The sequence below is a fragment of the Urocitellus parryii genome, chromosome 11 (genome assembly GCF_045843805.1).
Source record: "Urocitellus parryii isolate mUroPar1 chromosome 11, mUroPar1.hap1, whole genome shotgun sequence".
Classification (NCBI taxonomy): Eukaryota; Metazoa; Chordata; class Mammalia; order Rodentia; family Sciuridae; genus Urocitellus; species Urocitellus parryii.
Genome location: NC_135541.1, coordinates 117,504,426 through 117,520,703, shown reverse-complemented (window position 1 = coordinate 117,520,703; position 16,278 = coordinate 117,504,426). Strand labels below are relative to the sequence as shown.

General features: G+C 40.9%; 1 protein-coding gene across 1 annotated transcript; it reads right to left on the bottom strand.

Moving 5' to 3' along the window:
- Positions 1-460: 460 nt before the first annotated feature.
- On the bottom strand, positions 461-3,673 carry LOC113176360 (T-cell surface glycoprotein CD1b-like). The gene is made up of 6 exons (XM_026380826.2): positions 3,590-3,673; positions 3,043-3,309; positions 2,133-2,408; positions 1,661-1,939; positions 1,324-1,417; positions 461-683 (listed from the first exon to the last, which is right to left on the bottom strand). The coding sequence occupies exons 1-6, from the start codon at positions 3,648-3,650 to the stop codon at positions 665-667; spliced, it is 996 nt and encodes a 331-aa protein (XP_026236611.1). The 5' UTR covers positions 3,651-3,673; the 3' UTR covers positions 461-664.
- Between the last annotated feature and the right edge of the window lie 12,605 nt (positions 3,674-16,278).

Below are 16,278 nucleotides of genomic sequence, written 5' to 3'. Positions count from 1 at the left end.
AGGTTTATTTTTAAAAAATGGACATAAAATTTAAAACTTTCCTATCAAAAAATGTTTCTGAAATTTCACTGGTAAATTATAGCAAATCTGTATAAAAAATAAAAATGAAAAATGAGCACATACAAAGCATCCCATACTCTGGAGAATAAAAACAAAGAAACATTTTATAACTTCCTTCATATAGCCAAAAAAAAAACCCTAACACCAATGTTTGAAAACAGAAATGTAAGAATTAAATGAACAAAGATGTAAGACACTAAATAAAATATTTTTACAGAATATATTCAATACACTTGCAGAGATTTCACAAAAAAAAGGTAAGTTACAGAAACAAAATTTTGTTTCACCATTTGAAAATCACTACATGTAAGTCACAAAATTAACTTGACAAAACTGTCAATTCAACAAGGCAGAATATATACCTAATAAATGATGAAATATGGATAATTTCTATTTCTGATACAATCTCAAAGTAAATTGACAGTTTTCATTATTTTTCAGAGATATCCAAATAGTGATATTTTCTAGCAAACTATTAGAACTCAGATGTCATGAAAACAATGATCATCTCATGAAATATAATGAGATTGAGGTGGGGCTGACATCTGAAGTTTCTGGGCTTTATGTATTTATCACAGATGGGAGATGACATCATACGTCTTCCCTAGATGTCCTGATATGACCTGTCAAGAAAACAAGCAAAAAAAAGCTCAATGTAAGAGATGTGTGTACATCCACATTCATAGTGACATAATTCACAATAGTCGGTGGTAGAGGAACTCAGGAGTCTGGTAGTAGATACATGGGGAAAGGCACGTTGTGTGCATACAGTGGAATATTTCTCAACCTTGAGATGAAAGGAAATTCTGATGTATGCTACAACATACATAAACCATGTGGTCAAACTGCTAAATACAATAAACATGTCACAAAGTGACAAAGACTGCACGATTCCAATTATAAGACTTGAAGAGGGTCGTCAAATTGGTAGAGATGGAAAGTGGAAGAGCCACCAACCAGTAGGGAAGAAGGGAACAGAGAAGAGTTTTTAGGTGGAAAATGAATTTCCATTTTGCAAGATGAAAAAGACTGGGGAGATGGATGATGGTGACGGATGCACAGAATGTGAATGCATTTAACACATTTAAAAATGGTAAAGATAGAAAATCATAGTATGTGTCATTTACCACATTTTTATATTAGCTCCATGCAGCTCCAAGAAAAGTCTGGTGAAAAGTGGAGGTTGACATAATGTAAATAGAGACAGGGTAGGAAGAGTGGGAGGGTGGACAGCAAAGGAAGAGTAAGGAAATAGAAACTCACCTGCGTCTCCAGAACCATAACACAAGGCCCAGCAGGAAGATCAGAGCGGGCACTATAACTGCCAGAATGACCAGGCCAATGGGGATGGAGCGTCCTGCCATGGGGAGGGAGGACACAGACCATCACTACGAATCTCACGCATTCATTCCCGGGCCTCCCTTTGTCCAGCTCTGCAGGCTTCATTTCCTAGAGGTCTGTTCTCCTCACCTCCCTCCCCTCTCTGACCACCACCTCTCCCCCTGCCTTCCTCCTCCTCTTCCCCATCCTTCCCAGGCCCATCCTCTGTGCTGGGGCACCCCCTCCCTCCACCTCCAGCTGGGCCCCAGCCCTTTCTCACCCCAGTAGAGGACGAGGTCCTGCCCTCCTAGGCTGCTGTGCTTCACCCTGCAGGCCAGGCCAGCTGCCTCCCCAGCTGCTACATCCAGGGTTGTTCGGAGGTTCCAGGTCCCATCCGCGTTGGGCAGGAAGTCACCTCGCTGAGTGCCCTGCTGCTCCTGCTCACCTCGCATCCACATCACCCACACATGTTTGGGGTAGAAGCCAGACACGTGGCACACCAGCAGCACATGGCCAGGTTCAGGACTGGGACCGCTGGACAGCCAGGCCTTGGGCTTCACTAGGGCAACAGGGACAGGGAGAGTGTCACCTGCTGGTGCTGACCCAGAGCACATGGACGCAGACTGATGTGCACCTTAAGCCCTTGTGTTCCTTTGGGAATGGAATAGATCCTTGATGAAGCCCTCCTCCTCCCTGGGTGCTTTCCCACTCTTGGATTTAAGGAGAACTGAAAGGGAAATGGCAGGACTCACCTTGTCTCTGGAGGTACAACTTCCCTGCCTCCAGGACGCTCAAGAGAAACCGGGGACAGGTTTTATAGAGCAGGTGCTCTATTGTGTCAAAGATGCCTTTGTAATTTGCGATTAATTCACAGACCTTCTGTGCCCTGCTGCCACCGCTTGGGGCAGGCCAACAGGTAGTATTGATGCTCAGGAAATCCAGTCCTTTTATAGCCCCGTTCAAGAAACTCCCGATGGCTCCCCCAGACTGTAGCTCACAGCCTGCTATGCCCTGGAATTCAAAAGGATCTGTGCAGAAGGAAAACAGAAATAAAAGTTACTAACCAGCAAACCAGAAGAAAGCAAGGTGGGGAGGACCCAGGACACAGATTCTGGGTGAGGAAAAAGTGTGGAATGTGAATCAATAAGTTATCACAGCATTTAGAGACTTTCAGAGGTAGAGCCCCGGGGGAGGGGGACACCTGCGCCTCTCCTGAATGGCACAATGATGTGGTAAAGGGGATGTGGTTATAGGGCAGAGGAGAGGCAGAGGGGGAGGAACAGTGCTATGCCGTCACCATCACAGATTTCCCAAGGGAACCAGGAGTCCACAGGGAAATGGAACTCCCTGTGTTTGAAAGGGTGAATAAGAGGAGGAACCACACTTTAGATCACTGAGACACAAGTAGGAAAATAAGGAGAAAGTCTCACCAGAGACCCACCAGGGGCTGGTCATGCAGCAAAGCCATTCATGTGTCAGAGAGGAGTGAGGACGCAGCCAGATCAGAGTTTGTAGAGGAGAGGAGTCGGACAGGGAGCCCGCTCTAGAGAAGTGTGTGCATGCAGCTGGGTAAAGAAGGGAGGAGGGGGAGGGACCAGGGAGCTGAGAAGCAAGCGGGTAAGCAAGTCACAGGAAGCCCTCAGTTCTGAGGACTGGACTCACACTCCAACTGGAGGTCACTGATCCGTTCCTGCACTTCCTTGGTAATTCCAAAGAAGTAGACTCTGAAGATCTCCTCCAGCTCTGTGACCTCCTCATCAGAGAGGTTGCCCTTAGACCAGGGCTTCAGGAATATAGCAGTGCCTGTGTCACTATCCCAGCCATGAATCTGCAGATCTTCCAACCAGCCTGAGCCACGATTCAGCGTCCAGGTGCTGTTGGCAAAGGATGAGATTTGCATGACATGGAAGGAGGTCGGCCCTTGGTAGGCTGTGAAGAAAACCAGAAAAGACTTAAGTGAAGGAGAGAAGATAGAGGCAAAGAAAAAACATGGATAGTGGGAAGATGCAGGAACCAAGATCCCAGGGTTTGCAGAAACTTAACACCTGACACATTTGAGAGCCCCAGGGCCTCAGGCTGCTGCCCCACCTCCAGCTGGTGGAAGGAGGCTGGAGTCGGGAGAGGGCAGGGCCTCAGAGTCCAGGTGCACCTGGGCAAGTGCAACCTGCTTTCCAGCAAACCCTCTGTACCACTTTAGGTTGCTGCTTACCTTCCTGATTGTCACCACCTGAGAAGAGGACTGCTAGCAGTAGAAGTAGCAGGAGCAGCATTTCTCTGCCAGAGGACCTCTGACTCTCAGCTGGTGTTTGATCTCTCATGTCAGCAACCCTTTTTCTCAGCACTCAGTAGTGACTTCCTCTCTTTCAACTGGCAAATTTCTTCATCATACAAAGTGTATGTCAGAAGGGAAACGTGCCTCCCACGGCCCTGAAACTCCCCCTCCACCTCTCATTTCCCCTGCAGCCCTGAGCTCTCAGACACAGTCTGACCTCCAAGGGTTCCAGCTTCTCTCCAGGGCCTCAGCTTCTTGCAGATGAGCTCAGAAACATCCCTGTATGATTCTGAAAGGTCACTTCATATCCTTCAGCCTTTATTGACATACCTGTCCATCAGAGGAGAATACTGGACAATTGATCAACTTCCCATCTTCTTTAATCTGGAATGATTCTTTCATCAGACGAACTCAGGTTCTCAGCCTCCCACTGCCTTCTCTCATTGTCATTAGCCCTTTCCAATCTAACTTCTGCTCTCCATAGGTCCTTTTCTATTACTTGGATTGCTGGTTGCATCAAAGCCAGCCTCTGTCCCAATCCTGGGGACAATGTCTCTGGAGGCAACCTTTGGACTCCTTGCTTGAACCAGACCTTCTAGACTTGATTATTTTGTCCAAGATAAGTGGTCACCTTCTGCACAAACTTGAAGTTACTAGTGTCATTCATGAGAATACAAGTATCAGCTGTCCCTGGTGCCTCAAGAGGATACTTTAGGTCATGCATCCTCTATCCCATAAGATATTTAAATGGAAGTCTTGACCCTTTATGGTTAAACTGGTTAAACAGGACAAAGAAAAGGACATAATGAAGTTTGCCTGATATGAGTTTACCAGAGAGGAAAAAATATAATTTTGCATATTAAATGAATAATGTTTTCCCAGCTCTTCATAAGTCCTCACATATGAATCTCTGTTGTGCTCTCTGCAGTGAGTCCAGATTCCTGGCTCTCCTTTCACTCAATCCTCAGGTGACTGACTATTGCTCATTTGCAATGTCTCTGGTTTCTATGCAAAGCTTGTTTAGATGATGTGCATGTGAGGAGAACAGCAGTAATGGGGCATTAATTAATTAATGGGGCATTTTTTATCTTCTTCCTGATGCTGATGTGACATGGTTTCTGTTACGGACACGAGATGATGCTGAATCTCCTCTCTTCATGTAGGAATAGTCTAAGGTAAATGACTGGATCACCAGAACTGTAACCTAATGGATCCATGTTGGTTTGAATGCATGGGACTGGGTGGTAACTGCAGGCAGGTGGGCCATGGCTGGAGGAGGTGGGTTTGGCGACATGTCCTGGAAGGGTGCATTTCCCTGTGGCCCTTTCCCCTTCCCTGTCTTCGCTTTCTGACTCCAGCACAAGCTGAATGGCTTTCATCGACTGTGCCCTTCTGCCATGATGTGCTGCTGCCTCACCTTGACCAGGAGCAATGGACTCAGTCAAGCATGGACTAAACCTCTGGAATTGTGAGCCCCAAATAAACTTCCCCTGCTCTAAGTTTTCTTCTCTGGTCTCTTGGTCATGGGAAAGCAAAGCTGACTAAAGCTGTCTTTGGCCGTCCTGGGTGTGTTAGCTGATGGGGCAGCTGGCCTTTCTAGTGGACTGAAGCTAGCAGCCCAGCAGGCCAGGGCATGACCCTCTGCTGGGGTCAGGGAAATGGGAGTTGGAAATGTGAGCAGGTGGTCTTGGTCCTAAGAGGAAAGTTCGGTGATGCCTGATGCAGAAAGAATTGTGAGAAAGAAATCAACATGGGTGATTTGAGGAACAGACCAGTGGGACACCAGGGACACGTAGATCCATGAGATTTGGAGTTAGACAAGGAAAAGTTCCTTGGGAGGAGCAGGAACAGAGTGATTGGAACAGGATGCCTGATTGGCTCATCCCCAGAATGTACATGTTCAGTAAGGAAATTAGAGGAGGGAGTAGAATCAGCAGTGGGGTTAAGGTGAAATCCAAGTGTGTGTCCAGTATCCACAGTGAACCCCTTTCCATGAGTTTCATCCCCTTGGCAACAATGGTGCCCCTAATACTTTTGATAATCCTTGTAATTTGTTTCAAGAGGGACTCATGGCTTCTTCACATTCCCTTATCTTTTCCCAATTTCTTGTTCTGTATTCCATTGTCACCTGTCTTGGCTTTTCTCTCTTAATCACTCTGCTTTATTCTCAGTCACCTTCTCCAACATATTAGAGTTTCTTCCATTTCTGTTCCTCACCAACTCATGACAGTGTACCCCATGGGATGCCTCACCATGCCCCCCTCAATGCGATGGGAACCCCATTGTCTCAGAACTTGAGAGAGCTGGGAATTTCCTTCCTCTGTTCTACTCTCCTATTTATTTTTTTTCCTCCTTCTACCTAATAATTACTTGCACAGATAAGGCCATCTGTCTTCTGTAACTCTGAATAGCATTCTTCCATTTGTTAAGGTCTGTAAATAAGTCAAAAATAACACCTGGTATTTTGCCAGAGAAATGTTAGAGTTCGTAAACAAGTCTGGATGGTGCCTGGCAAAATGTCAGAGGGAGTGGTTTGAGAAGTAACAAAAGTGAGCCATTAAGTGTGGAGATTCCTTATTGGTTGATTGATGTATCTAGTTTATGCTAATTAAGATAAGCTGTGCAAAATGTATAAATAGCTCTGTTGCCCTACAATAAATGGCTCCCATTCCTGCTGTATCAACGTATGCAAGTTATTCGTCATCCCCCGGCTATTTTGCTGCAGCCGGACCCCGGCATCCATTCACCACTTTTACTGTACTCAACCCACAAAGCCCTGATGCCAGTTCCTTCAGAGATTTTTCTGGACCCTTGAGTGGGAAGCAGCTTTCCCTCCTCGGTGCCCATAGAGTGTCAACTGGACACACTAATGCATGCATGCCTCACTTCTTGCGTGATCTGCAGTTACCGGGGGTCTTCCCTTATTTTTAAGCTCCTTAGGTATATGGACATGGCATAGATCGCTTTCTCACAGGTAATATTTGCTCAGTGGAAAACACTAATGCCTCATATCTGTGTTAGACTATTGTGCTGGCATTTTTTTTCCATTTTCTTTTACACTTTGTGGTTGCTTTTGAGTCATTGCTGTCTCTGTAGTTGTCTGATGCTTGTTAACTTTGTTGAGAGGTTCCAGCCTCCCTTACTATCCTCTTCTTCTCCTGAAATCCTTAAGAGAAATCACAGCTTACTCTCTTGACACACTACATATAATGAGGCAACTGCTTTATGTTTGTTAGGAAGAAAGAAGGAGTGGGGGTGGGGAGACAGAGACAGAGACAGAGAGAGACAGAGAAATGTGAAGTGTGATGTGGGCATAGATACCCCCAAATGGTAAAGTCACATGTGAAATGTGATGTGGGCATAGATACCCCAAAATGGTAAAGTCACATGTGAAGTGTGATGTGGGTGGGCATAGATACCCCAAAATGGTAAAGTCACATGTGAAGTGTGATGTGGGTGGGCTTAGATACCCCAAAATAGTAAAGTCACATGTGAAGTGTGATGTGGGTGGGCATAGATACCCCAATGGTAAAGTCACATGTGAAGTGTGATGTGGGTGGGCATAGATACCCCAAAATGGTAAAGTCACATGTGAAATGTGTGATGTGGGTGGGCATAGATATCCCAAAATGGTAAAGAAAAAGGAGCAGTTGAATTTGTTCTCTTGATTGAGATGAAATCAAGGCCACCAAATGTTTATGCAAGACAATTTCCCAACAAGAATGTCCTGAGAGTGCCTTGGCTAGACTGTAGTCCCTTTAGATTTCATTCATTAATTCAACAGCATTTGCTAAGCACTGAACGGGAGAGCATCACACACAGGTGCTGAACGAGTGGGGGGAAAACCGCTGAGACCGTCTCCCTCTGAAGTGGGATGTTTTCTTTTCCATAGGTCCATCTCCTTCTTACTGTGTCTATGATTTTATTACTTTAAAAATTTTATTAAGTCAACTTTATTGATGTAAAATTTTCAGTAGAATGCATGCATCTTAACGGTATGGTTCCATTCATTTCAACAAATAGATTTCCTCACATGAACAACACCACCATCAGATGCAGGATCCCATAACTCCTTCTACTTGGTTTTGTTCAGAACCACACCAGTTGGGCCTTTTGCAACCACTCTCCCGCTTTTTGCCTCTGTGAGTATGTATTTCCCTAGCTACAAAGATAGGAATACATCGTAGGTATTTTTTTATATTTGGCTTTTTGTTTTCCATTTATCTTAGGATATAAGGGATCTATGTTGCTAATTATATTGGAACCTGTTCCTTTCTATTGCTGAATGGAATTTCATGTGTCAATATTTATTATTCATCGTGTCATGAATTCATCTTGTCAAACAAAACTTTGGTTTGTTTCTGAACAGGTCTCTTTAAATCAAGTCATTGTTATGGTTTGGATTCTTCTGATTTTTTTGTGATTTCTATTTGTTTTTGCTTAGTTACCTGCCGGAATTAACTTTGTAAACTCTTATAGCAATGCAATTTGTAGTTACTGATGTCTCTGCTCAGTATTTTGTTTGTTTGTTTACAATTGTTTCTTCAGTCCCTTTCTCCTTCCCTCTCTTTCCTACTTATTGAAAAAATAAGTAGTTATTTACCCAGTCTCCTAGGAGCAGCACTTGGGTCAGTGCAATTTCATGGTAGGGAATGAGTGACTGTGCCTACCACCTTAAGCTAGTAAAGCTTCTGCCTTTTGCTGGTGGTTGGGGCACACACATAATCTGAGCAGTTGGCAAATCTGTCCTGGTTGTGCTTTCTCTTTGTGCAATTCCTCAGGTGTAACCAGGAGAGCTTGATAACTGTCTCTCTTTGGCCCTTCCTCAGCCTGTGTGCAGCCTTCCAGATCCCTGAAACAAATGGGCACCTCTCAGAGTCCACTCTGCCTGTCTCCTCTCCCAGGTATCTTACTCAGCCCTGCCTGGTCCTTCTCTCCCTCCAGTTCTGCAGCCTCTGGCAGCTGTGAGGCTGACCTTTGGCTTTTTAACCACCTGTGGCTATTGTCTCAACAAGCTCTCTGGGCATGGAGTCTGTCTATGGAGTTCCGAATGGGGCCTACCCTTCCGTGGCAGCAGGACTGCTGGTCCTCAGCCCAGCTGACTGTCTGGCCAGGGCAAGGGCAGGCGCTTCCCCATGTTAAGTTGTGCAGCCCCCACTGATCTCAGGGAGCCTGGGGTCCTTGTTTGTGAGCGAGCTCTTCTCAATTTGTTGTCGCCCTCACTCATTTCTGGATGCCAATGTATTTTATTTTGAGAATTTTGTCCCATATTATCGCTGATTTAGGGGGAAAGGATATTCTGTTCTTTGCCCTGCTACTCTGGAAATCCTGCTCCAAGTGTAAATTTTGTCAAAATTACTGAACAAAACATCGATTTGTAAAAACTGAAGCAAAATATAAATTGAACAAGAACACTACCCAAGTTGATGCCATTCCACGGAGCCAGGGGCTATTTGAAGTACCTTTCTAGGGAAATATACTCTAGGGTCAAAAATAATAATTTTCAGTAACTGTCAGTTACTGAAATAATAGTAGTTTTCAGTAATCACTTTGGTGGTCGTGTTTACGTTTTTTAAGTCTGACATGTGGGCATTTGTGGGATGAAGTGAGTATGTTATGACATGTTACTAGGTAAATTCATTGGGAACTAGGAATTTCTGTGTGGGAGAAAAGTAGATGTGAGATGGTTGAGTAAAACAAGGGGGGGTGATAATATTTACACTAAAAACATCATAGTATTTTCTTTTTTCTCTGAGAAGATCTAGAAAAACAAATTAACCTAGGTCTTGGAATGGGGTTTTGAAATCATATTATCCTATTTTAAAGTGAAAGGAGAAAATAATAGGTTAAAAAGATTCATGAGATGTATTAGCTTATATCAAGGCATGGTCTTAATTTTATTCTAGCTCAATAAATAAATTGTAAAAAAATATATAACTCATGAGACAGTGGAGAAATTTTGTGGTGATTAATAATAATGTGAGAACTTTAATTTTCAGGTACCATAAGGTAATTTTTGTTATATTTAAAAGAATAATCTTTACATTTTAGAAACATATGTTGAACAATTCATGAATGAAATATGATATATAAAATTTCCTTCAATTATGAGTTGATAATATTTTCAAACCTATGTAGGAGAAGTCAGTTCTTTATACTACTTTCTCTCTCTTTGCAAATATGAAATTATTCATTAAGGGGCTGAGGCTGTGGCTCAGTGGTAGAGCACTTTCCTAGCATGTGTGAGGCACTGGGTTCGATTCTCAGCACCACATATAAGTAAATGAGGTCTATAATAAAGGTCTATACATCTAAAAAATATATTTTAAAAAGACTGTATAAAATTATTCATTAAAAATCAATGGTCCCTCTTTACCATGTGGCTTCACATTGGCATTGCACTTGGTAATCACAAACTGATCAAGGGTTGATAATTCAGAAAATAATAGATATTTTGTATGAATGAAGATGAATTATGAAATTTATTTTTTATTTAAAAACTTTTTATTATTTATAGTTAAGGTGTACAACACATTGCTTTAACATATATATGTCTGGCTGTAGAAATGTACAGAACAGTGTTCCTCTGGTGAGCAAACTCCTGGGGGTAACAGGTACCCTATTTCCCAATGATTGGAATATTCTGTAGTTTCCTCCAGGAACTAATAAGATGACTAATCCATGTGCAATGCCTAGCCGCTGTGGCAATGCCCTTCATGAGGAGACTCTAGGCTAGAGTCTTATTTGCCTGGACCTTGATCTCAGGCACACAGTTCCTGGGAATAAAGAAACTCTCTTGTTAGACAACCACATGTTTCACCAAGCTCTACTGTGCCTGGACCTGTCCACATAACAGTAACTTAAACAAAGGACTTTCTTTCTTTTCTTTTCTTTCTTTTTTTTTTTTTTTTGAGAGAGAGAGAGAGAGAGGGAATTTTTTAATATTTATTTTTTAGTTTTCGGGGGGCACAACATCTTTGTTTGTATGTGGTGCTGGCTGCACGCATGCCAGGTGAGCATGCTACCGCTTGAGCCACATCCCCAGCCCAAACAAAGGACTTTCTTGAGATCTACACAAGGTTCCTAACAGCACATTGCAACTATAGTAAGTGACTGATCAATAAGCTGCATAATGTTGCTAACTCTGTAACTTGCCTAAATGACACAATGAGCAATAATGTCTCACTGTTGCCAGTGACCTAATGTAACCTATGGATATTAACAAAACCAGCAGCTTGGCCAAGAGGCCATTCTGCCATTCTGTCTCTGCACCTTGCTTCTGTCTCCATTGTTCTCTTACATATAGAGATATAAAAAGTGAAATTATTACATAGCAAATTACTAAATCAATCATCCCACAATGAATTATTATTGATTGATTTTTGGAAAGAGTATCTAAAATATGCTCTTTTAGCAAATATTCTAAATCTAACAATATTAATAATATTGAGTATAGTCAATATTATATTATAGTATTATAATATTATAATGTGACTATATTGATTATACATAAGATCTTGGCACTTATTCATTCTTCATATTTGATACAGAATGAATCAAACCTACATCTCCCCTTTTCTTGCCCTTCTCTCCTTCCCTGGTCACTGCTCTTTAATTCTCTTTATGTATTCTATATGGTGGCAAATGACATGATCTCCTTTTTCTTCTTCTTTTTCTTTTCTTTAAAGTTGAAGAATATTCAAACACATGCTTCTTTTCGCCATTTTTATGTTGATGGACACTTTGGTTGTTTCTGTGTTTGTTTTGTTATTTCTGTATCTTGGCTTCTGTCAATAATTGTGCAATGAATATGAGACTGCAGATAACTTTATGAGATACTGATTTCATCTCCTTTAGGTATATAGTTGGAAACTGATTCTCTGGCAATTCCCTTTTAAATTTATCTAGGAATCTCTATGCTATATTCCTTAGTGGGTGCACCAAGAGACGTTCCTGCCAACCATGCACAGGGCTTCTCATTTTTGCACATCTTCAGTAATGCTTGATATCCCTTGTCTTTCCGATGATATTCCCCTCGGACAGGTACAAGGTGATATCTCCTTGTAGTTTCAATTTTCACTTCCTTGATGACTAATGATTTTGAGCATCTTGTCATATATCTACTGGCCATTTCTATGCTCTTTGAAAAAGAAAATGTCATTTAAGTCTTTTTTTAAATTTATATATGACAGCTGAATGCATTACCATTCTTATTACACATATAGAGCACAATTTTTCATATCTTTGGTTGTATATAAAGTATATTCACACCAATTCATGTCTTCATACCTGTACTCTGGATAATACTGATCATTACATTCCACCATCATTAATAACCCCATGCTCCCTCCCTTCTCTTCCAACCCCTCTGCCCTATCTAGAGTTTGTCTATCTTTGTCCAGTTTTAAAACAGGATATTGGCTTTTCTGTAGTTGAGTTGTGTGAATTCTTTATATATTTTGGGTGTTAAAAACTTATTAGATATACACTTTGCAAGTATTTTGTGGTTATATAGGTTATATAAGTATTTTGTTGATTGTTTTCTCTATTGTGAAGAATGTTTTTAGTTTGATATAGTCTTATTTATTTATTTTTTGTTGTTGGAGATTGACGTTTTGTGGTGATATTAAAAAACTCATTGCCAATGCTAATGTCAAGGATTCTTCCCTTTTCTTTTCCTGTAGGAATTTTATGGTTTCAGGCATAATTCCTTCAATCTATTTTGAATGGTAAAATGTGAGTCCAGTTAGCTATTTTGTCTATGGAAATTCAGTTTTCCCAGGACCATTTATTAAAGAGACTATCTTTTCCTAATCATGTACTCTTGGCACCCTTGTGGAAAATTAGTTTAACTAATATGTTTGTGTTATGTTGCTCCTCATTCTGTACCATGGTGTGTGCCTTTTTTATGGTAGTACCTTACTGTTTTGATTAATATATAGCTTTGGCACAATAGTGTATTTATTCATTTAAATTATATTTATTTTTTCACTGATACATTAAAAGCAGAAAAGTTGTACATATTAATGGAGTACCATTGTGATGTTTCAATGCATACAAACATGGTGTAATCAGATACAACATATCCATCTCCTGAACATTTAAAATCAGGTGGAGTGATGGCTCTGACTTTATTTTTCTTTCCTGGGCTTGATTCTGACTTTTCTAGATCATTTGTTTGATAGGTATTGATTAGAATCTATAGATCACTTTGAGTAATATGAAAGTTTTTAACAATATTCTTTTAATCCATGAGCAAGGGATATCTTGCCATTTGCTTGAGTCCTCTTTACTTAGTTAATGTTCATGGTGTTCAGCCTACGCATCTTTCACATCCTGTTTTTTTTTTGTAATGTTTTATTTTTAATACAGTGATACATGAGATTTTATTTTTCATTTTTTGTGTGGGTATTTTTTTGTTTGTGTATAAAATGCTCCTTTTTCTATACTTTGTATTCTGCAGTTTCACTGAATTCATTTATTTGTTCTAAATGTTTGGGATCCTCTTTCGACAGGATCCTATGCTGAAGCAGTGATGATTTGAATTTTTTCCTTCAGATTTAGGTGTTTTGATTTCTTTTTGTTGCCTTATTGCTTTTGCTAGGATTTCTAGTGCTTTGTTGACTAGAAGTGGTAAGTGAGAGCATCCTTGTCTTCTACTAGATCTCTGGAAGCTAAATGTTCAACTTTCCCCCATGAAAATGTGAGGTTTCCATAGATGTCTTTTATTATGCTGAGAAAATTCCCTTCTATATCTTACTGTGGAGAGAGTTGTTTTCAAGAAAAAAACTTGGGACTTTGTTAAATGCTCTTCTGCATAAAGGATATAATCATCTTCTTTGCTTTGGGGCAGGATTTTAGGATATTTATTGACATATAGTTTATTGGTGACTCGGAAAACAGGGATCAATTTTCACCTATTAATTTATATTCTCACAGAACTTTTTTTTTTTAGTTGTATATGGACTCAATCCTTTATTTGTTTTTATGTGATTCTACTATAGAATCCAGTGCCTCACACTTGTAAGGCAAGTGCTCTATCACTGAGCTACAACTCCAGCTCCTCACAGAAATTTTTATTATTGCAGACGTTTGTTATGGCCCTGTGTCCAGGGCATCCGGATTAGGATAGCTACAAATTAGAATTTTGAAATATTTTTTCCTACTCAGTTTCTTTTGGCAAAAAGGTCATTCGTGGAGAGAGGAGTCCTCATGAAACAGAGTGTCCTGGAAAATGTGTTGGTAGCCTGAGCCAAGTTTGAAGCCTAGCTGGTATGTTCACGGAGGCAGCAACAGTAGTATGAGTGTGCCTTAGATGGGCAAGCGCTGTCCCTGTCCCTGGTACCTCTTGCTTGTCAGAGCGTCTGTGCTTGTGTGTGCACAGACCTTGCAGGCACTCATTCCAATCCCTCTCAGGGTCAAGGACAACACCTTACCCCTTCTTTCTTAAAACCTATTCACACAAGTGAACCTGAAGTACACAGAGTAGGCTGAACACTGGGTACCTGGAAATATTACATGAAACATAAAAACTTTTTAAACTGCTGTGATCTTGACTGAAGGTTTATTTGTCACTCTTCTTCCTTGACTTTGTTCTGATGATCTCATTGCCGGCTCACTGCAGGGTCAACAATGGCACAACTGATCATCAACCACTGGGTCTGGAACAGCTCATGACAACCCTCTGATCTTTGCTCAGTCTTGTAAAACTAAAGGACACTAATCCAGAACTTTCTAATGAAGGACTGGCGAATCATTGTGGGAAATTTATCATTATTCCTTATAGTGATAAATATAATTAGAAATAAACTAAATATTGTAAAACCTTTGAGGTTTACAACTATCCCTCAGAGTTCTGAAATTTTGTTCACCACCTTGTGAAGGAGCTTCATTGGAAATGTTGGACATGTTATGTGAACCCCATCAGTTGATCGTTGGGGACAATGCCACTAACAACCTCTCTCTTTTCAATAAATTATGTTTCTCTCTAGAACAGCTGTGGTCAATTTAGCATTACCCTCAGATAGGACACAGTAACTAAAACAGCAGTGAATCCTAAGATAAGCACTCATAAATGATCCTTTGATCACATGCATAAAAGTCACTCAAATTTTTTTTTTTTTTTTTTTTTTACAGACAAAAGGACTGAAAGTAGAATGAGTGCTTGTCTGGAAGAGACCAGCTTAAAATAGGACATACTCCATATGTAGGAATAGAGATCCCAGGAATACTTACATCTTCAGTAAACTGAGTCTCAACAAAGGCAGCGAACACACAATTGAGAAAGGACAGCCTCTTTGATAATCAGTTCTGGGGAAAATGGAGATTCGTCCATACATAGAAGAAGGAAACCTCACCCAAATCTCATGCCCTAATTAAAAAAAAAATCAAAGTGCATTAAAAGCCTAAATATAATACCTGAAACTATGAAACTGCAAGTAGACGATACTGGGGGGGGGGCACTTGGGGACATTAGTATAGGTAATGATTTTTGGATGGGAAGCTGAAAGCCTAGTAACCAAAAACCAAGCTTGATACAGAGGATTCTATCATACTAGGAGGTTGCTCCACAGCAAAGGAATAACAGAGTGAAAAGACATCCTACAGAACGGGAGAAAACCTTTGCCCACTATCATCTGAAAAAGACTAATATCTAAAATATGTATGAAATTCCCCAAACTCAAGAACCCCTATGATCCAATTCAAGCTGAGGAAATGATCTGAACAGACATTTCTCATCAGAACACACACAGGGAATGCAGGGTTCAGCATACAAGAGGACAAAGGATTCCAAATGCACTTAGCCTCTTGGTACCTGTGTTCTGTCTCATTATTGTCTCTTCCTTCTACTTTCCGTTCCTAATGCTGTGCCTCAAAGGCTTAGTGAGCATTGTCTGTCTGCTTTCACATACTGGTCCAGGACTGAGGATAGGGTAAAATACACTTGTAGAAAAAGAACCAAAGCAGGGGCTGGGGTTGGGGCTCAGTGGTACAGCGCTCGCTTAGCAAATGTGGGGCCCTGGGTTCGATCCTCAGCACCACATAAAAATAAATAAAATAAAGGTATTGTGTCCAAATACAACTAACAAATAAATATTTTTTTAAAAAAGAACCCAAGCAAGGACTGGAGTGTGTGCAGTTGGAAAACAAACGATAATAAGAAACCCTTAAGGGACACTGTAACAGAGAAAGCCACCCCCCAGCCTCACAGTGTTTTATATTTTGCTTTGGGCCAGGTGTGCTATATGCTGGAACTCCCATCATTCTGCTGTTTCTGTTGTAGGTTTTCATGACATTTTTTACTTGACTGACATTTTTACTTGAGAGAGTTTTCAGTGGTTTCATGTTCATTTCTTTGTATTCTGTTTGGTGAATAAAAAAAGGGAAGATAAAAAAAGATGTTTGTCTTCATTTTTCAGTGTTCTGGTCTAATTGTTCTATGTCTATTGATTTTTTTTTCCTCCCAAGACTCTGGGATTTTACAGTTACAGTGGGAAATTCAAAGAGGTTGACAAAGTTGGAGTCAAGATATGAAAATATGAAGGTGAACTAGAGCTACCAGACAAGGAGGATGACACAGGGACAAGGAGACACTGATAATACAGGGAAGGAATAATGACAGTCCC